The sequence below is a fragment of the Cyphellophora europaea genome (genome assembly GCF_000365145.1).
Source record: "Cyphellophora europaea CBS 101466 unplaced genomic scaffold supercont1.1, whole genome shotgun sequence".
NCBI classification, from domain to species: Eukaryota; Fungi; Ascomycota; class Eurotiomycetes; order Chaetothyriales; family Cyphellophoraceae; genus Cyphellophora; species Cyphellophora europaea.
This window is the reverse complement of record NW_008481797.1, coordinates 388733-409613: the sequence shown is the minus strand read 5'-3', so window position 1 is coordinate 409613 and position 20881 is coordinate 388733. Positions and strand designations below refer to the sequence as shown.

General features: G+C 54.2%; 8 protein-coding genes across 8 annotated transcripts; 6 read left to right on the top strand and 2 right to left on the bottom strand.

Annotated features, from left to right (window-relative positions):
- Window positions 1–421: 421 nt before the first annotated feature.
- On the bottom strand, window positions 422–2614 carry HMPREF1541_00124 (uncharacterized protein; the record flags this gene model as incomplete). The annotated part of the gene is made up of 1 exon (XM_008712432.1): window positions 422–2614. The coding sequence occupies one exon, from the start codon at window positions 2612–2614 to the stop codon at window positions 422–424; it is 2193 nt and encodes a 730-aa protein (XP_008710654.1).
- A 1999-nt stretch (window positions 2615–4613) lies between these two features.
- Window positions 4614–7037, top strand: HMPREF1541_00123 (uncharacterized protein; the record flags this gene model as incomplete). The annotated part of the gene is made up of 1 exon (XM_008712431.1): window positions 4614–7037. The coding sequence occupies one exon, from the start codon at window positions 4614–4616 to the stop codon at window positions 7035–7037; it is 2424 nt and encodes an 807-aa protein (XP_008710653.1).
- Window positions 7038–8078: 1041 nt separating this feature from the next.
- HMPREF1541_00122 (phosphoserine phosphatase SerB) lies at window positions 8079–9536 on the bottom strand (the record flags this gene model as incomplete). The annotated part of the gene is made up of 1 exon (XM_008712430.1): window positions 8079–9536. The coding sequence occupies one exon, from the start codon at window positions 9534–9536 to the stop codon at window positions 8079–8081; it is 1458 nt and encodes a 485-aa protein (XP_008710652.1).
- A 1171-nt stretch (window positions 9537–10707) lies between these two features.
- On the top strand, window positions 10708–11640 carry HMPREF1541_00121 (phosphoadenosine phosphosulfate reductase; the record flags this gene model as incomplete). The annotated part of the gene is made up of 1 exon (XM_008712429.1): window positions 10708–11640. One exon carries the CDS (start codon window positions 10708–10710, stop codon window positions 11638–11640), a length of 933 nt encoding a protein of 310 aa, XP_008710651.1.
- A 775-nt stretch (window positions 11641–12415) lies between these two features.
- HMPREF1541_00120 (sulfate adenylyltransferase) lies at window positions 12416–14137 on the top strand (the record flags this gene model as incomplete). Its single annotated transcript, XM_008712428.1, has 1 exon — window positions 12416–14137. The coding sequence occupies one exon, from the start codon at window positions 12416–12418 to the stop codon at window positions 14135–14137; it is 1722 nt and encodes a 573-aa protein (XP_008710650.1).
- Window positions 14138–14758: 621 nt separating this feature from the next.
- Window positions 14759–16564, top strand: HMPREF1541_00119 (uncharacterized protein; the record flags this gene model as incomplete). Its single annotated transcript, XM_008712427.1, has 1 exon — window positions 14759–16564. One exon carries the CDS (start codon window positions 14759–14761, stop codon window positions 16562–16564), a length of 1806 nt encoding a protein of 601 aa, XP_008710649.1.
- A 478-nt stretch (window positions 16565–17042) lies between these two features.
- Window positions 17043–18128, top strand: HMPREF1541_00118 (uncharacterized protein; the record flags this gene model as incomplete). Its single annotated transcript, XM_008712426.1, has 1 exon — window positions 17043–18128. One exon carries the CDS (start codon window positions 17043–17045, stop codon window positions 18126–18128), a length of 1086 nt encoding a protein of 361 aa, XP_008710648.1.
- A 315-nt stretch (window positions 18129–18443) lies between these two features.
- On the top strand, window positions 18444–19858 carry HMPREF1541_00117 (uncharacterized protein; the record flags this gene model as incomplete). The annotated part of the gene is made up of 5 exons (XM_008712425.1): window positions 18444–18786; window positions 18843–19081; window positions 19137–19595; window positions 19648–19671; window positions 19727–19858. The coding sequence occupies 5 exons, from the start codon at window positions 18444–18446 to the stop codon at window positions 19856–19858; spliced, it is 1197 nt and encodes a 398-aa protein (XP_008710647.1).
- Between the last annotated feature and the right edge of the window lie 1023 nt (window positions 19859–20881).

Below are 20881 nucleotides of genomic sequence, written 5' to 3'. Positions count from 1 at the left end.
ACCTCTCGCGCGCGAGACTCTACTTACTGTGGCAAAGAAGGATGGACGGCCAGGCGTCGGTTTGGACAGGTCAGGAGGATTTGTCTCAACACCGCATGACTCCTGTCATGTATGACATGGGTCCCTCCCGGAGACGCTCACTCTCTGCTGTGTACACGGGGACATGGGAAGTGAAAATGGCTGGAGATCAACGACGGCGATGATGGTATTGTTCATAGAGGTGTCTGCTTCTAAAGCAGCCTGATTTGGCTTTCTTTTAAACAGGGGGATTTGTAGGCCTAGGCGTATATGATACTCACGGTCGACCGCCAAACATGTTCATCTAGGGTATACTTTCGAGAACTCATACTCCCAACCTAAGACTTCATCGACCAATTTCATCGCCCAGTAGCTCACGTACCGAGACAGAAATATGCTTGAATCAATTCATGTCCATCTCAATCGCCATCATGGTTCCGTCACCATCCTCAGTCGTCAAGATGTCATCGTCTCCAACAGTATAGGACATGACTTCGTCGCGCATCGAATTGCATGTGGACACGTTTTCCTTCCCTTCGATTTCGACGCGTTGGCTCTTGAGACTCTCAACCTCTTCTTTGGGCGGGCTTGTCAGAACCTTCCTTTCGGCACCCTCACGCACACTGCCTCTCACAGCAGCCATGTCAGCCTTGGCCTCCCGCCCTGCTGGGCTATTCTGGACTTCTTTTAGGTCACCGTCCCAGTAGCTCGGCCTGCGTTTCTTTCGTTGTCGGTGATCTTTTCGGCTCGTGACAACGTTCGGGCTTAGCTCACGGAGACTCTCTCGAGCGTGTAACATTTCAGGGGTCTCGGAGCCGAACAGGCTCATTCGAATCGCGGCCCTTGTGTCATCGTCAAGTTCCATAACCTGATCATCCTCTCTAATGTCAAAAGCTTCGTCTCCGTCTCTTGAACGCCGCCGCTTGTGTAAGCCAGCCGTCATGTCTGCTGGCTGAGGTGGTGGGCTGCTACGAAACTGTACTCTAGACCTGTGGCGACGCTTTGTGCTGGATCTTGTTGCGTGATGCATGCTTCTGCTGTGATTGTCGCCATAGTACTTACTGACACCACGAGCGCTTGCCATGGCGGCGATGCCAGTTTTGCGGTATCGACTGGGAGGCTTGGCAAGTGGTGTCAATGTGTCGGTACGGTACGCATCCCGGATACGTGAATCCGGTGCTGCTGACTGACCCACAGATTTGGCTGCGGCAGTAGAGAAAGAGTATGTCATCGGGTTGAGTCGAGACGTTGCTGCAGGTAGGTCTCTGGTGTAATACCATCCTGGCTGGAAGTGTTCATTTGCGGTCTGAAAGTCACTCCTTGATTGTGCCATGTGTGGTGCCGCCGGACCGACATGCATCTCTGGACGAGCCGATTGTCGAGATTGTGCTCGATGAGGAGATGTTGGCGGGGATTTGAGCCTCGCAAAGGCCATCGGACTGCCGGTGGAACTCGCGCGTTGGTATGAAGGTATCGATGGCTGTAGAGCACCGAACATTGGGCTTGGCGGCATTTGGACCAGCATTGCCGGATGAGGGCTGCCTTGAGCAAGTGTCGTCGCTGCGTCGGGAGTGAGAGACTCTGGACGGATGGAATGCATCTGAGGGGTTAGATGCGCTAATGGATTAGGACATGTCGTTCGGGAGAACAGCTCATGAAGCTTTGGGTCGGGACAAGGCGTCGCCGTGTCTCTATGGTCAGAAGGTTCCTTCGCCGATGCTGGCGATTCCGCCGTCTTTTCATGAACCTCTTGGGGTTGTTTTCCACGCCGATGAGGAAAAAGGCTTCTAAGGATACCACGCTTGACTTTGGCCGACTCTGCTGCTGCTTTAGCAGGCTCGGAGAGGAATATAGCTCCGTCTGGCGTGGTGTCGGCTACCATCGTTTCCGTGAGCATGGTGTCGTCTTCCATGTCCATTGACATTGGCCTTGAAAGGGGCAAGGGGATCTCCGAAGCTGACAATCTTTTCGCGCGAGTCACCAATGGCGATTCGTCCATTGCCAGGTCCTTCTCCTGACCATCTGATGCCACCCGCAACTCACTCATCTGTCCTTCAAGCGAACCTGACGGAGTAAGAATCGGAGATCGAAGCCTTTCTTTTCCCTCCTCCACTGGCGAGTTGAACTGGCCGGGTGGACTGGATCCGAGGTTGGCAAGGATACGGTCATTTGGCACATGATCGACAGGTGAGTTGAAGCCACTGCTGAAAGGTTCGGCGGTCAACTCGATCTCATCCGCCGAAGACTGAGTCTCGGGTAGAAGTGGAGAGTCTTCTGGGACGGGTTCTCGGACGTCGCGATCGAGGCCTAGAAGTATACCAGGTGCAGTAGAATAGCGCCAGGTCTTGGCAGAATCTTTGCATCTGTCTAAGTCGTCTCTCGTAACACCGTCGGTATTGGTTGGAGGCAGTCTTGACCCAATGGACCCAGTCGGGGATGCGGCGAAAGCCATGTCTCTGCGGAGCGAAGCTTTTGCTGATTGGAAGAGTTTCTGCATCTGTGCTACGTGACCTTGAGTGACATCTGGGCTGATGGGCGGTGCTCGCCTGCGGCCGGTATTGGAAGGGGTGGCCGTTTCTGGGTGGGGGAGCTCCATCTTGCGAGGCGAGGCAGGTAGATCCTGGGACTGGGCATCGCTGTCACTCGCTCGCTGTGGTGATGAACAGGAGAAGACCTTTGAGAAATGTAGTGAGGAACGCCTGCGGGGTGGGTCAAAGGGTGCTGTTCAGTAGTCAGTATGCAAGTGTCCGGTTATGCCGGATTCAAATCTTACGCTTGGGTGTACCTGGCTGGTGACCGGGCCGGACAGATCTAGCTGGAGCATGGTCTGCTGGAGGAGTGCTTTCAATTGAGTCGTCCATCTCCCAGAACGATCATTACATGAGAGCTGGAGAGGGGGACAGATGGGGTTGGTGAAGTGCAGCCGACGCGTACCGGCCGTTCAGTTGGACTTACCGTTGCTACCGCCTTATACTCATGAGGCAGTCACGACTCAAGCCCGAGGCATCTGCTCGAAGGCCACTGGTGCCGTTCGTGCTGCTTGCCATGCGCGACTGCGATAGCAGGCAGCCTGGACCGTTGCCAGTCATGATGGCGGTGCATGAGCAGGAAAAGTTGCTTTGAGCTGTGATCACTAAGGCCTGACCCAGCTCCAGCCAGCCATATTAGCCATAGTCATCGCGCAACACAGCTCAGTCGAAGTTTCAGCAATCAGTTGCACCTCATTTCGACCGGAAGCTTTTGCGGCAGTCGTGCGTTCTTCTCTTGCAGCAACATCGCGGTCCACACAACGGACGGTCGCTGGTTGGCTGCAACACCAATTCGACGGCCAACGGCAGAGTGTTTCCGAATCTTGATCTCTGATGCAGGGAAAGGCCGATATAAGAGGATCTGAAGTTGCGCGGCTACTGCACGATTCAGATTCGAGGACCCCGACACAGCGCCATGTGCGGTTGACAAGAACAATAAACGAGATGAGGTCTCTTTACTTTTAGCCACAGGGTCGAAGTAGCTTAGCTTGGGGCGCACGCGACGATAGGCCACACCTGGTGAGACCAATCACACCCAGGCCCCTGTCAAGCCCGGGCTCCAGCGGACCTCTTGAATGGTCCCGTCACCTCTCCTCACCTCTCTCAACTCCTGGCTGTACCCCCTATCTTTTCTTTCACCGCTGTGGAAATGGGTGACACAAGGTTGACGAACTCTTTTGCGTCCGCAACATGCTCACTCTGGCTTTCGTCTACTGTCTGGGACGAACAGCTTCCGGGCACACCGAAGCAGTGATGCGACCAACATCGCCTCACAGTGCCGTGGGCCATCGCTTGTTTCAGGTCAGGGATGCCGCCAATTTGGCTTCTTTTAGTCCTGTCTACAGCCAGCCTTAGAAGGTTTCAGCCTCGAGTGAACCAATCTGGCACTTGAGAATCTTCCGCAAGGTCACTCAAGGTCGCCCAGATGCAGCCCGTGCCACGCTCACAGCGCAGGGATTGGGTCCGAACCTCGACAACGGTCCCTCGCTTGCAACCTGCTCCAGACCGGGTTCAGACACTCCTGGTGCTCCTGGACATCGCTTCCCAGGTGGACTCGTAAGTCACTCAAGTTGCACGATATCGTTCATCCATGCAAGTCATGTCTCTGACCACTCGACCGACATTCGCTCGATTTCCCTTCGATCTCTTCCTCTCTTGAAGCGTGTTCGTTTCACCACTGCTGTGCAATCTGCTCCTTCCTTTCTCATGTCTTGAGAGCTTGAAGCTCCATCTTTGCCTGCCTTTCGTTTACCAGGCTTCTCTTCTCACCACGAGTGTCCACGACGCCGAAAACCCCGTTGCAGCTGCGCTGAAATTGCACCAGAAAGAAATAACACAACCAGAGTATTCGTTGGGAACGAGGTACGGGACCATTGCAGACCGTCGGGCCGTCATCGCAGACGTGATAGCTGGTCGCAGATCCAGGCTGACGGCGAGCAGCATCATCACGGTTGAACCGGCCCAGGCGCTCCTCCTATAACCTCTGCACGACCTGACTGCCATGCTTCGATAGCGACGACTGTATCGTTCTTCTGTGTATATAAAGAGTCAGTTTTCTTCGTCAACATGAGCACTCCGCGGGATCCGTTACGATCCCAACCCTTCACACCGACAACAATTCAGAATGCGAATCGGACGCGAGGACAACTCAACCAGCACGCTTCTCCAGCTAAGAGTCGAATACCCAGACGAATCGAGCCGATGAGTGATGGCGAGATCTCACCTTTCCCACCTCACCCATCAATAAGACCGCCGCCGAGCGTGAAGGCTTCGCCAAGGATGCCTATGGGAGTGGGAGTGGCTCCTCGTCCAACCAAGGCTGTGCCGGCCGCATACCGACAGGATCAGGCTACGAGGCTGCCGGATCGAAATCAAGCATACAACGCATCAAGTACGGCGGGGGACTCATCCCAGGATTCACAAGCGCAGGCAGCCATGCACCAACCGCCACCTGTCCCTCCACAACCTAGTTTATCTTCCCGCCGGTACAACATGACCCAGTCATATGTCTCTTCTGTGAATGAAGACACTCCTCCTTTGAGACAACAGGCTCCCCCCAGAGAGTCGCACTATCCTGAAGACGATATGTCACCAAGACCTGCCTATCCAAGCAGCAAGTTCATGCCCCAGTTCGAGTTCCCTATGCCTTCAAATCGCGACACCATGGACACCATGGATTCCTATGAACAAGTCAGTGCGCGAGCCAAACCAAGAATGATCGATACGTCTGCCCGACCCTCCACAGGTCCCAAGCCAGGCGAGATATCACCAGCGTCAACTCGTCAGCACGCGATGAACGCTCTTAGTCAGGCTATTGCCGTGGGGATCAACAAGGCGGCCTCCCCAAGAACCTTCTCGCCATCTGGCCCCGTCCGCATGCCCTTTGATAACGACGCCACTTCTGTGCACACCATGGACCTTGAACCTCCAGAGCTCAAAGATGCGCCGCCTGTTCCCACATCAAAACTCACTGCGCCGGAAGCCAGCACATCACCCATGTCTCATTCCTCCGAGTCACCTATCCTTGGCCTTGGCCTTGGCGCTCCTACCCGTGGCCTTTCCACCAAGCGCGGATCAACCAAGCGCCCACCACGCCTTGACATCGATGCTGTTCGAGAGATGGAGGCTCGAGGTTCCACAACTTCACTCACCGACCTGATCAAGCGCGCCACTAGACTCGCCTCCAACCTCGACCGTGGAAAGACAGCCTCTCGCCTTGGCATGCTCGACATGTTTGGCGGTTCTTCATCTTCACAGCGCCTCGGCGACCTGGGTCCTGGCAAGCGTGACTCCTCGATGAGCGACATGCTATCGTCGTTCCCCGCTCCAGCCGCCGGTACTCCCCGCTCAGAGTGGCCGACCGAGAAGGGCTTCATGAGCAGTACCACAAACCTATCGCGCAAGAAAGGCGACGGCTCCTCCTCAAAGCAATCCAAGACCTCGCGCCGCCGCATCTGCGGTATGACAGTCCCCTGCTTCACCGTAACACTCATCGCATTAATCCTCCTCGTCGCGGCCGCCGTCCTCATCCCAATCTTCTTAATAGTCGTCCCGCGTCAATCCTCTACCATCCCTACAGGCGCCGCGGCCTCTATTTCGTCCTGCTCCCAAGCCGATGCCTCTCGCTGCCAAAATTCGGGAACCAGCATCGTCACCGACGGCGCCTGCGGCTGTGTATGCTCCAGAGGCTTCACAGGCAAGACATGTGACATACAGGGCGACAGCACATGTACTACACAAGACATTGCAGATGGCAGCACTGTGTATAGGGCCGCTACGATGTCGCGATCGGTTCTAAGAGCCTTCAACGACGCAGGTCGCTACAACATTCCTCTCAACGCGACCACGATCTTAGGCCTCTTCTCTACCAACGGTGTCACCTGTGCAGATCAAGGAAGCCTAGTGAATGCAGGAAACGGCAATTCCACGTCCTCCAACAACAATGGCAACGACAAGCGCGCTGCGCTAGCGGACCCCGAACCTCTCATCATGCTCCCTGAATTCGAGCCCAGCGAGTATCACCCCCTCCATCTGCCACAGCCGACCACAGCCCCCACGCCCACGACCTTAGCGATCCGCAGACGCCAAGACGCTTCGTCCTCAGTCCCTGCCCCTTACAGCGAGGTGAACGGCATCGTCTACGACCCCAGCCTCGACACGATCGTGACCCTTGCAAGCTCCACTACTAGCTCAGCATCGCGCACGGCGTCATCTTCTGCTGCAGCAAACACCGCAGCACCGCAATCCTCTACTTCCAGCCAGGGAGGCGAGCAGCTTTCCTTTGCGCCCGTCGTCATCCTCTACGTGGCCGAACGCAGCGGCTCTGTTGCGGTGAGTCTGGATGCCAAGGCGCGCCTGGATCGCTGGTTCGCAGACATCAACAGCGCCAACACCGTACAGCTCGGCCAGGTCGCGGGTCAGGACATCGTTGTGGACATGGATGCTCTTACGCTGCGGGATGGGGGTCGGACGATTGGTGGCCGCTCGTGAATATGTGCCGTGTGCTCGTCCGATTGAGATCAGCTTGTCCTCAGGGCCGCTAGGACTAGCACGCGCACAGAGATGGGTAGGGTAGGCTTGCTGTTACCGGAACCCTTTGGTGAGGTATCGGGAACAGATGTCATTTTAAAAGTGCGATGCATTGGACGAATGCGATACAATCTGCGCATGACGCCAGACGGAAATACCCCCGGTGGAGGAGGACTGGCGTTTGGGAATCAAAAGCGAAAATATGGGAATGGGAAGACGTGGCTCGCACGCATTTGGGTGGCGTGTTGAAACTTGCATCTTGGACATGCCAAAAGCGCTTTCCTGGATGGATGATGATCCTGTAAAACTCACAATCGGGTTGTCCTCTTTTTTAAGCGGAGGGGATGGGGGTGAGAACTCTTCTACTACTAGTCGTTAGTTAGTCGTTAGCAAGCGAGCGAGCGAGCGGGCGCAAGCAACCAGGCAAGCAAGCAAACAAGCAAGTCTTGCTCTGTATGCTGAATTGAATTGAATTGAATTGAATTGAATTGAATTGAATTGAATTGAATTGAATTGAATTGAATTGAATTGAATTTGAAGAAAGAAATCTCATCCATCGAAGACCTTTTTGGGACCTTGTATCGTCAATAGTTTTGGGTGTCGTGATCATTGCATTGCAAACGTATAAAGGGCTGCAGGGCTCTGGAAGCCTCTGTTCTGCTGTTGGGTCACTGAGATGACTCAAGGGAATACTACTGGTGGTATGTATGTATGTATGTATGTTCATGCTTGTGAATCCCCTTCTACTCCGGGCGCCTTGGTTGCGCGACTGAGCTGAAACGGACCGAGCTTGACTGGACCGAGCTGGACCTTGAGCCTCCGTCGGCGGCGCCCTCACAGTAACAGCAACAAGCTGCACCTTCATGGTGTTCAGAGTGGATCACTCCATAAATCGTGCTTCTGCAGGTTGTGTATGTTGTACGTTCATTACTTCATGATTCCGTCACGTTACGTACGTCTCTTTTGAACTCTCCTCCTCCTGTTGCCGGGGTTTCTCGCAGATCAATCCCTCAAGAGCTCGGCGACTTCAACCGAGGTAAGTCCCAGGAGGTAGATCAGATCGCTCAAGCCCTCGCCAACATTCAATCGCGCCGGCGCCTCCATCTGCACTTTGCTCTTTGCTCGCCAGGCAACACCCAAACCCGCAGCTCTCAGCATTGGGATATCATTAGCTCCATCCCCGACCGCCATAGTCTGCTCCAGCCTGATGCCCTTCTCTTTCGCCATGCTCAGCAGCAGGTTCTTCTTGTGCTCGCCATCCACGATCGGGTAGTCCGGGTGCAGCTCGCCTGTCAGCGTGTTCGTCTTGGGATCGGTGATCAGGTGGTTGGCGAATGCGTGGTCCAGACCCAGCTCGCCGGCCAGCCAGTCTGCAAGGGGTTGGAAGCCGCCCGAGCACACGGCGAGCGTGCAGCCGAGGCGCTTCAGGCACTCGCACAGTTCTCGGGCGCCGGGCGTGATGGTGATTTTGGGCTTGAGCTTCTCGAAAACATCGCCGGGAACGCCTTTGAGAAGGGCGACGCGTGCGCGCAGCGACGCCGCGAAGTCGAGCTCGCCGTTCATGGCGCGGGCCGTGATGGCGGAGACTTCGGATTGGACGCCTACAAAGGCGGCGATCTCGTCGATCACCTCTTGTTGGATGAGAGTGGAGTCCATGTCGAAAACGCAGAGGCGTTTGTAGCGCCGGTGGATGTTGGAGGGCTGAATGATCACTTCGCAGTTCCATTCCCGCTCGAATTTGTAGATTGACTCGTGTTTAGAGAGGAGTTCAGAGGGCAGATAAGTCGGGTTGGGCGGTGGAGAGAATGTGACTTCCATGATACGTGGACGACACGGGTCGGTTGCCAGACACCGGTGGGATGAAGTGAGACGCCTTTGCTCAGGTTCGTTGTGGATGAGGAGGGAGTCGAGGGTTGAGAGGAAGTGGGTGAGACATAGTTGAGAAACGAATGGACCGTACAAATGGTCAAGAGGCTCGGGCTCAGGCGCTGGAGGCTCAAGGGGGTATTCCTCTATGCGGGTTGTTGGTGCTGAGCCTGCTACTATCTCGGGTGGTGGCAGAAAGTCTGTTGGTTTGGACTGAGGTGACTGATCCGGGTGTGGATGGGAATGTGAAGGCGCAGCTGCATTGTAGAAGATGGTAGCGACTAGACGAGCAGGGTCATCGAGTTCCGGCACGCAATTAGTATGCGAGATAGTGTGTACAGGACCGCTTTCTTGTGCAACCACTGGTGAGGGCGGGATCGCAGATATAGACCTTCGAGAGGATAAGGAAAGGCTCGACATTGTGTTGCGTGGAAGTCGAGCTGGCTGTTCAATGATTCCATCGATGCTGGTGGTTGGCCCGCTCTGGTGTGACTGACGCGTCTTGTATTCGAGGTGGTCGTCCAAGTATGAGGAGCTGCTCGCGAGAGAATCTTTTGCCAGACTCGGCTTTCTTGAGCGCTGAGGTGAAGCCATTGTTCCCGACTCGTGAATGCTGGTAACCTCGAATGGCTCGAAAGCTCAAGCAAGCTTCAACCGTAGCCGTGTGCAGGCCGAGTAGTTGGAGTCCAGAACCTGTACCTGCGTCGTGAGCTTTCCACATCCCACATCAAAGCCGAAGATCGTTGCCGCTTTCGACCATTTGCGGCGACATGCTGGCGAGGCTGCAATGTGGGAGAAATGATGTCAACAAGGCTGAACATCGCCTTGGCGGTCGTGGAATTCTTACTGATTAGATAATCTCCAACTACAGCGTGGCAGCTTAAACATTTGCCACTTCGCCGATGTTGAGGTAATCATGCTTGTCACGTTGGCCGTTGTGGATATGTTGAAGGCAAGCTGATGCGCTACGTCAAGAACGGGTCAAACGTCCTCTCCCTGCGCTGGCCCAGTGTCAGGTACGCAGACTCGAGTGGTGAGGCAGCTCTGTCGGCTTCACCTCCCGTCATCTCAAAGGCAAGAAATGACACCATTCGAGCGTATCCCGATCGAGACAACTTTCCAGATCCAATGGAAGAAGTCGGTGACGCCGTCCTGGATCACCACGTCCGGCAGCCGCCAATCAGCCTTGGGGCCGAACATTGCTCCGGTTCTCGCTGGACCTCACAACGGATCTCGGTGTTCGCTGCTTTTACGGCCTTTTGTCCTGAATGGCCCATATCCCCCAGAACATGATGAAGAGACCTCGAAAACACACTGCGACTTATCACACGGACAGAGAGTTCTTCAAGCCAATTTTTGAGCGCATTTCATGTTGTCTATTGCCATCGACAACACTGAGCCGAAAGCGGTCTTGGCATGAAAATCCTAAAGCGGCGAAAGCACGCAATCGTCCAAGCTGTTCACGCGAGAGAAAGAAGGCAAATTTCTCTGTTTTGCCGACGCGCAGAGCCTGGAATCGGGTGGGCTCGTCGGCGGTTGGGCTTGTGCTGGCCGCGGGGCTGCCCTTCGCACGATTGCGTGCTCAGGCAGAAGATTGTGTGCGATTTGTAAGTTATGGCGCACTTTCGAGCACCCTCTCCTTCCCATATCAGACCTCATCACGGTTGAAGTCACCATGTATCTCTCTTCTGTTTTGCCCCTGCTTCCTTTCTCTGTGCAGTCATTCTTCAGAGCAGCAGACCAGGCCACCCCAACCCCCCCCACAATGTCCCGTGCTACATCCCCTACCCCGGTGGACAGTACCCTCGGCTCTGGTCGGTCGACTCCTCTCTCAAAGATGGCGGACTCAGGCTATGATTCTGGGACGAGCAGTGAGATAGATCTACCTGAGGTGTACTTCACCAAGCCACACCTTCAATTCATCAACCGCCAACTCCAGAATCTTGAGCCTCAGGACATCCTACGATGGTGTGTCACCACTCTGCCAAACCTCTTCCAAACCACGGCATTTGGCCTATCAGGACTTGTGACACTCGACATGCTCTCCAAGATGGACATCCCACGACCACAGATGGTTGACATGGTCTTCATCGATACGCTGCACCATTTCTCCGAGACTCTGGCCCTCATTGACCGGATAAGAGAGCAATATCCCAACAACAATGTCCACGTCTACAAACCTGATGGGGCTGAGACTGAGCAAGAATTTGCTTCGAGGTATGGTGAGCGGCTGTGGGAGACCGATGGCGAGAGATACGACTTTCTTGTCAAGGTCGAACCCGCCCAGAGAGCCAATCGCCAGCTTGGCGTGCAAGCACTCCTCACTGGTCGTCGACGAAGCCAAGGAGGGAAGCGTGGCGACCTACCTATCATTGAGATAGAGGACGATGGCATGATCAAGGTCAACCCGCTCGCCAATTGGTCGTTCAAGCAAGTGCAGGAGTATATCAAGGCCAACAATGTTCCATACAACACTTTGCTCGACCAGGGTTACAAGAGTGTTGGCGACTATCACTCAACACAGCCTGTTGCTGAAGGTGAGGACGAGCGTGCTGGCCGATGGAAGGGTCAAGAGAAGACCGAATGCGGTCTTCACAATCCCAAGTCTAAGTACGCCCAGTTCCTGATGGAGCAAGAGAAGAAGCGCGAACGTGAAGCTTTAGAAGAAGCATTAAAGCGTGTCAATCTTGAGGCGTGAGCAATCCGGTTTTGAGCATTTCGCAGCATAGCGTCGGCGTTCGGGGAAAGATGAGTTTAGCCAGTGGACATGGCTTGCATGAATACGGAGCGGTGTATGACCGCCAAGAGCGGTACGACGGCACTTGGACAACGATGCGACGATGACTAGAAGATGATCTACAGGGGACGAGCCGAGCTCAGCTCTGGCGCCCTTTGCGAAGGATTCTTCCGATAAAGATAGATGAAGACTGGCCGTTCGAGTGAGCTTTCACCAAATACAGATCTTCTTGCAACAAGAGACCACGATCAACAAAGTGAGCACGAGACGTGAATATCTATCCTTGGCTTTCTCCGAGAGCCGTAAGCCGTGCATGTTCAGGCCCCCTCGTAGGCACTCGTTGATCGCCTCGTGCAGATTACATTTGGGACCCTAAGCGGCCGTGGCTAGGCTCGAACGAACGTGTGTGACAGGCCCCAGTAAACCCTAGCGGGCAAGGCATTCGCCGAAGCCTCAACCGATCACCGTTCCCGTGGGGGCCACACCTGCAAGGCACAAGAAAACGATTCGTGCTCCCCGTAACAGTAGCAAATTTATTCCTGAAGTTTTCATTGCCTGCGAATTGCGACATCCGCCCCGGTCGGAAAAGCTCTCCCCAGTACTCCATATATACATACACTCGAACACCCGGCGGGCGAGGTGTGTTCCATTTATTGTTATTGTGCACTTGTGTGAAATTATTGCTACCCCTCTGCCCACCTCCGGGCAGTAAAAAGTTCCCCTCACCAGCTACACTATGGCCAATCCTCCCCACGGCGGTGTCCTCAAGGACCTCCTCGCACGCGATGCCCCCCGCCACCATGAGCTTGAAGCTGAGGCGGCAAATCTACCTGCTATTGTCCTTACCGAACGTCAGCTTTGCGATCTCGAACTGATCCTCAATGGTGGCTTCTCCCCACTGGAGGGTTTCATGAACGAGAAGGACTACAATGGCGTTGTGGAAAACCTCAGACTTGCAGACGGGGCTCTGTTCTCCATGCCCATCTGCTTGGATGTCACAGGTCAGGTCGTCGAGCGCTTGAAGCTCAAGGCTGGTGCCAGAGTCACCCTGCGTGACTTCCGTGACGACCGCAACCTGGCCATTCTCACAATCGACGATGTCTACCGACCCGATAAGAAGAAGGAGGCTCAGGAAGTCTTTGGCGGCGACCCTGAACATCCCGCCATCGTCTTCCTCAACAATACCGTCCAGGAGTTCTATGTTGGCGGTAAGGTCGAGGCCATCAACCGCCTCAACCACTACGATTACGTCGCACTCCGCTACACCCCAGCCGAGCTTCGCCTGCACTTTGAGAAGCTGGGATGGTCCAAGGTCGTGGCTTTCCAGACCCGCAATCCCATGCACCGTGCTCACCGTGAGCTGACCGTGCGTGCCGCACGTGATCGTCAAGCCAACGTGCTCATCCACCCCGTCGTTGGCCTGACCAAGCCCGGCGACATCGACCACTTCACGCGCGTGCGCGTTTATCAGGCTCTCATGCCGCGCTACCCCAACGGCATGGCAGTTCTTGGCCTGCTGGGCCTGGCCATGCGTATGGGCGGTCCTCGAGAGGCTATCTGGCATGCCATTATCCGCAAGAACCACGGTGCTACACATTTCATCATTGGGCGTGACCACGCCGGTCCGGGCAAAAACAGCAAGGGCAAGGATTTCTATGGCCCATACGATGCCCAGTACGCAGTTGAGAAGTACAAGTCCGAGCTCGGCATCGATGTGGTGGAATTCCAGATGATGACCTACCTGCCCGACTCGGACGAGTACCGGCCGAAGGACCAGGTGCCCGAGGGTGTCAAGACGCTCGATATCTCTGGCACCGAGCTTCGCCGTCGCCTGCGTGTCGGCGCTCCCATCCCTGAGTGGTTCTCGTATCCCGAAGTCGTCAAGGTGCTGAGAGAAAGCAACCCTCCTCGCGCCAAGCAGGGCTTCACAATCTTCCTCACTGGCTACACCAACAGCGGCAAGGACGCCATTGCGCGTGCCCTGCAGGTGACGCTCAACCAGCAAGGTGGTCGTGCGGTGTCCCTGCTCCTCGGCGAAACTGTGCGCCACGAGCTGAGCAGCGAGCTCGGCTTTACCCGCGACGATCGCGATACCAACATTGCGCGTATCGCGTTTGTGGCCTCAGAGCTTACCAAGGCCGGTGCTGCCGTCATTGCCGCGCCCATTGCACCCTTCGAAGAGGCTCGTCAAGAAGCACGTGAGGTGGTCGAGAAGTACGGCACCTTCTTCCTCGTGCATGTCAACACGAGCCTGGAATATGCAGAGAAGACAGATAAGCGCGGCGTGTATGCGCGTGCGCGTCGGAATTCCATCAAGAATTTCACTGGCGTCAATGATCCGTACGAGAAGCCGCAGAAGGCGGATATGACAGTGGATTGTGAGAAGCAGGGTGTGCGAGAGATTGTGCACAGCATCGTCCTGCTGTTGGAAAGCCAAGGGTTCTTGGAGGCTGCTTAAGGGATGACACACACAGAAAGTGCTGGATATTTATCGCCATATTGATGTAGCGATGGGAAGACTTGGATATAAACCGTGTTATGCACTTTGTATGGCTGATGAGATTTGAGAAGGTACTAAGAGATATGGTAAATAGACTGGATGACAATAGGATATATGTCTGCCCTTGCTGCATCCCTTCCTTTGATCCACCCGAACTACCTGATCGAATACAGCCAATGACGAAGTGCACGAGCTCATCGCTGATGCTGCAAGGGTGTCCCGAGTTCTGTTCCGGAACAGGCCTGAAGACCGGAATCTGAGCACTGGCTCAGGGCGCGCTTCTTACATCTCACTACTGTTCATACAGACTCATATGTGAAGCTGCGATGCGTGCCGACCGCTCGGCCGGACCGAGGACGAGGGGGCTAAATTTCTTGGCACTGAATGATGTCGACAGTCAGGCATCCATTTCCGCACCTGAATACTATCTTGTCTTCTGGTTTGACGTGAAGAGAGTCTGTAGAGATGGGGATTATGTGACGTGAAGAGTCAACTTGCGTTCGAAATCTGGTGGACCATTTGTGACACCCAAAATCGAAGCACGAATCCGCCGATAGTTTGTGCAGAGCCACATTGGCCATGGCGGTGCCGTTGGTGCTTCTCACTTCTTATACGCTGCTCCTACATCTTCTATACGCAACCTGTGTGACGGCAGGCTGTCGGAACCCGACCCCGTCATACATAGCCGCACCGCTCGTCAAGACCGACCCACTTCTCCAGGTTGCATTTTCGACTCTAACACACAAGATTGCCCTCGTTACTGAAGAAGCTGAATTCGAAGCCACGTCTTTCTCTGTGTCTCTGACTTCAGAGACCGAAGACCTGTGGTCCTACCATCACACCGCAGAGAAGCTTGATCCAGACCGTCCGGGTGCCAATCCCGTGAATGGCGACACGTTCTACCGAGTCGCTAGCATCACGAAGATGTTTACCACGCATGCGCTTCTACAACAGTATGCAGCAGGTAACATAAGCCTTGAGGATCCCATCACGAAGTATTTGCCGGAGCTAAAGAACGGCCCGCCTCCCACGGAAGGAGGCATTGACTGGGATGGAATCACTTTACGCTCCCTTGCCAGCCAGATCAGCGGTATCCCGCGAGACTGGTCGCAAGGCGAAGTAGGCAACGCCAGTCACCCAGGTCTACCGCCCCCTAACAATCCACATCTCCCAGGCTGTTTTGAATACTCTAACTACTCTCGCCCTTGCACGACGAAAGATCTGTGGCTAGATCTGCACCGTCACCGACCTCTGTTCTCTCCAAACCTCACCCCATCATACTCGAACACGGCTTTTGAGCTCCTCGGACTCGTCGTCGCCAACGCCAGCGGCCTCTCTTATGTGGACTACGTTACTACACACATCTTGGACCACTACTTCCCATCGCCCAGCGGTGCCACTTTCAGCGTGCCTCCTGACGAGCAAGCTGCCCTCACGCCAGCTGGGGCCTGGTACTGGGCCGTTGATCTGGGCATCCATATTCCCGCGGGAGGACTCTACGCAACTGCGAACGGTCTCTCGGCATACCTCCGCCACATAGTCTCGCAATACAAATTCGCGGACTTTGGTGGTCCAAATGTCAATATGTTCATGCCTCAGGGCTACAATTTCGGGATGAACAGCGCGTATGGCTTGACATGGGAGATCTTCCGCACCGCGCGGATACTGGAGGGGGGACGGCCGGTGACGTTCTATACCAAGGGCGGCGGGCATCCGGGCTACATCACGATCATCATTGCAGTGCCGGAGTACAATCTGGGTATCACGATTTTATGCGCGGGAGATAGGGCTGCAACCGTGCTCGATCGGATCCGGGAAGTTGTGACGGCCGAGATCGTCCGGGCTGCAGACGCAGTGAGCCAAAGATACACTAAGAGGGAGTACGCAGGATATTACCTGTTTGAGAGCAGGCTGGATGGCGATGGTGGGGAGGTGGGCGGTGAAGAGACCAAGCTCAACTCATCCCTTACGCTGGAATACACTGCAGCTCGTGGCTTACATCTCAAGTCCTGCATTTCCAATGGTACAGACATGCTCGCCAGCCTCGGCGAGATATTCAACGAGGGGCCGGGCCAGCCGCTGGCTTTGCAGCTTATACCTACGGGGCAATACGCAAGTGTGGCACCCATACCGGAAGGGGAGATCTGGAGGGGCATAGCCTGGCAGGCGAAGAAGGATGATAAGGTGTGGAGTGATTTTTGCATCAACAACGTGGATAGCCCGCAGTACGATGGGAGGCCGTTGCTGCAGGTCGTATTCAGGGAGGGGCACGATGTTGCAGAGTTGACGGGGCTGAGGGTTAGGTTGCGGAAGGTTCGGGATCCTGTCCGAGAAGCTCAGGAAGACGACAGTGGCCAGAGGCTTGTGATTCAGGATCAGGCGTGAATGCGAGGACAAATGCCGCTCGAGGTCCAGAGGCAGCATGATCTTGTCGCCACCGACTCTACAGAAGTACTCTACCCAATCGCGCTGAATCGTCGCTAGGCGCATATGCCTAACGACGTCGTCCACAAGGCTCAATAATGTCGCCAGAGTTGACCAAGGCTAAGTTACTGCATTGCAATGCAAAGCTCGTCAGGCTTGACGATGAGTAAGACTCACCGGTCAGAAAGCCACCCCCTCTCCTTGAGTGTGATTAGATCGGGAGTTGGCGTTCTTGATGCTCGCCTACTAGCTGCATGAAGCTGCAGCTAGCATTGGTGATAAGCGAGATGTGGGGGCAGGCGGTACTTTTCACAGCTAAAGACTTCAGCTCCTGCCTTTGACTTGCAAATTTGTGTCGCTATTCAAAAGAAGCGACAACCCTCATAACTTGGAACCTATAGTTCATACAGAGCTTTGAGTGGGGAAGTCATTCGGAATCATGGACGACGGCGAGAAAACGCGAGGTGCACGTGATGGAGGGGAAGGGCACGCAGACAGGGCACAGAGCGATAAGGGCGCGGGCAACGTCAGTGACGATGGCCCGGACGCGATAAACGAACCTGGCCCCAGTGTCATTATCCAAAACGACGAGCCTGGTAAAGCTAATTCCGGTGGTGATAATGCTAACAGCGATGAATTCGACCCAGGCGACGCTGATGACGAGGAAGATAACGATGAAAACGAGAACGAGGATAAGGACGATTTCAAAGACAAGGCTGACGAAAACGACCGAAGTGACGTATATGACGAATGGGACGCACATAACGATTACGATAGCGAGGATGAAGGTATCGTTGTGCGTGGATATAAGGACAAAGATTATCGTGGAAGCACGGACGGTGACTCGACTACGGACAGTATTGACAGTGACCAGTTACAGCATGAGCGGCCTAGAGTCTCACCTATCCACCTCAGCGACCAAGACGAAGAATTCGATCACGGGCTCAACGACTGGGACCATGACTCCTTATCCGAAGGTGATGATTCTGAGGGCCACGAGCCGGAATATCAGTCTGAAGCCTCCGTTCAGTCACCAAGTCTCGACACGGAACACCACTGCAAATTCGTAGAATATTTCAAAGAGCATACAAAAACCATCGCAAATGAGCTACGAGAGGCCCTTCGACGTGATGGGCTACGCTTGTTTTCCGACGACCAGATCAACGAACATTTGAGAGCTACGGCAGAGACAAGCGATCGTTCGACAGATCATCAGCAAGATTCCGCGTTTGGTCTGCAAGCCATTTTGGGCATATTCGGAGAAAAATGGGGAAAGAGTGATTTTGCATTCAGGAGAGTGCCTCTAAGCTCTTTGATTGAGGGTACGGACAGGCTTTTGGTACGACAGAAACAGGTGAAGTTTCGTTGGGTTCATCTACCCGCCAATGATCTGAGATGGGCAAAGGTAAGGGGCCTCGTGATCTCAGCTGTGCCAACTCTAATCATCCTCTTTAGCAAGTCATGCATCACTGCTTCAAACGCATTCCGGAGCGAACAAGGGCCCCGCCAGACGCTGAAGATGTGACGCAGCAACTGAACAGTCCCAGACTCAACTCAGCTATCCGCAGGACCGTTCGGAAGATCTTGAGGCGGCAGCATTACGCCGAGCACAAGAGTGTCGAGGAAAAGGTACTTCCTCATGCTCGGCATGTGCGCCCATCGTGCCATCGCATTCGAGTGTCGGACAAGGGTTTTGGCATGGCTTCACTGTTCAACTGATAGGTCATCGCTAACACATCGCTACAGCATCTTTCATGCAGCCACATCGATACAATCTCGCGTTCTTCGTAAGTGATCTTTAGTCAGGTGCATTTTATATTCCATTCGATAACCACCGAAGATGCCCTTTCTACACTGGGAACGAAGTCTGGCCTGTTGGCACTCTGCAAAACTGATACAACATGCACAAGAAATCAACACAACAACCTCGAAGCCAAGTCTCAAGGACGTCAAAGCGCTCGAATGCTCCGCAGAAGAAAAATTGTTGCTTTGCAATACTGTGAAAGGCTCATCTTCTCATAAGAGACGTACGTTGGATCAATATCACTTCCCAACCCTCGACACGTCAACCCGTGATACCGATCAAACCGCCCAAAGATATGCAAGGAAGCATAGCGGACCACAGTGGCAGAGCCAACGCATGCTGATGGTTGATCAACTCTGGCTCTGGGTGCTGGATGATCGTAAGTTCAGACAAAAGAAGCTACTGAATCAGCGACGCACTGATCATATCCACCAGATACTGTGTTGACCTGCTTTCCACCCGTATGGAGACAGGCGACCAAAGACCCTTCAGATGTATGTGAGGCGATCCTCAGGTATCTGGGTGACTATGAAAAGAGAAGGTGGATAAGGAATGTTGAGGAGCTCGCCTACTGCATTGTCGATCGCTGTGCATCCAATGTTCTCGATTCAGCTCTTATGCCTGACCAAAGCTTCGACTTCCTCGAGATGTATCGAAGAGCAATAGGCGACATTGTTGGTGACTCCTGTATGACAATTTCCTATGAGATCTTGCTGATCAGATGTCCAGATGAACCAACAGAGTCTCCACTTCGAGAAGCTGCTTGTTCCTATGGAGCCGACAGGGGACGAAGACACGAATCCTTTTCAAGCCACAGCCGAGTTTCGTCTGCTTGATGAGGCCAAAGACATATTCGATGAGCTACATGTGATCCAGGACATCACCAAAGTACAAGCCAGAGTCCTTCAGGCGCTCGGTGACACCTCCCGCGGCTACCAGAAGACTGACAGCACATCAACGAAAAGTACCATTGACAAGGTTCAAGCTAAACGTATAGCATACTTCCTGGCAGAGCGTCCTGCCGCATTTCACTCTGTTGTAGACGATCTTGTCGAGAAAGCCGCCATTGCTGGTCGAGCCGTCCTCGAGATTCTAGACCTAAAGCAGAAACAGGCGAATATCTTCGAGGCAAGATCCGCAACCAAGATGGCCAGAGAGTCGGAAAAATCGAACGAGACAATTATGCTGGTGCGTATTTGTACTGGTCGTCCGCTGGAGAAGACCTGCTAACGTCCAAAAGTTCACCATTATCACCATTATCTTTGTCAGTTGTTCCACTACCATATACACACCTAACGCAATCTAATCGCCCAGCACAGCTTCCCTTGTCCACCATCATCAGCATATTCGGCATGAGTGCGCGCGAGATCGATGGCATCCGCATCGGCATCGCTTTTGCGTACATCTGTAAGTTTACTCGAAGGAATAAGCCAAGTCTATGCGGAGGCTAGATGTACATGCTGATCTTGGGCACCACAGTCCCGATATCGCTCGCCATCGTTATCTTCTCGCTTGTGGTAGCCTTCGATGATCGCACACGGAGGGTAGTCATAGAACCGTTCACCAAGCGCTGGCCCAAACGTTCGAAACACCCTCCGGTATCATCGCGTGAGCACAATCGCAAACCCACGCTTCCCAAACAGGACGCACACCGAGAAGAGACTGCTAAGCGCATAACTCCTCGCAGCACCACCCAACTGTTCGCCAGTGGAGCGAAAATGGCCCAGCAACCGCAAAGCGTATTAGCCTCTGGTAAGCGTGGCGCAGGTCCTGAGCCTACCCAAGACGTTCGGGACGAGCCATTTGATTTTGTTCGCCCTTTACGAGGGCGACCAACTCTCGCCAGAAGGTCAACCTCAAGGAGCAACAAAGACTTGGAGGCTGCCCGTGGAGCAAGGACCAGTCCAGCATCTTGAACAGGGCAGTTTGCCTCGGAAATTGTAAAGGCAAGAATTGTTATCTACACGAGTACACAATGGTCAAAGCAAGCCTTGTCCCTACCACTGACTATTATCTGATGAGGTCAAGGCTCTCTCTTGTCTACAGATTCAATCTAAATGCGTCCATCCAGTCGGCTGAAGGCATGTAGTTAGAATAGGCTTCCGAGGTTAGCGGGGGGGGGGAAGGCATTCCTGGGTGAAGTTTGAGAATGATGTATGGGCATCCACTCGACGATCTTCTTTAGGCGTTGAGACTCGCCCTTGCTTGGAGAGTGTTGAGCCCATTCAGGCATCGAAGCAGCCCTCTTTCTTCGGTGTCACGCCAATCACCGGCTGCAGACCTCTCGGTAGGAAACAAGCTCATACTACACAGCTCCTCCTCAAGCCACCAAAGTCTGTTAGCCACAAGACAATCTTCTGCTTAAAAGCTCAACACCATCGTCCGCAGTGTACAAGTCATCGAACTTATATAGAGCGGCGGTATTGCACGGTTCTCAGCTCGTATGAACAAATGCTCGTGACCGCTGGCCATCC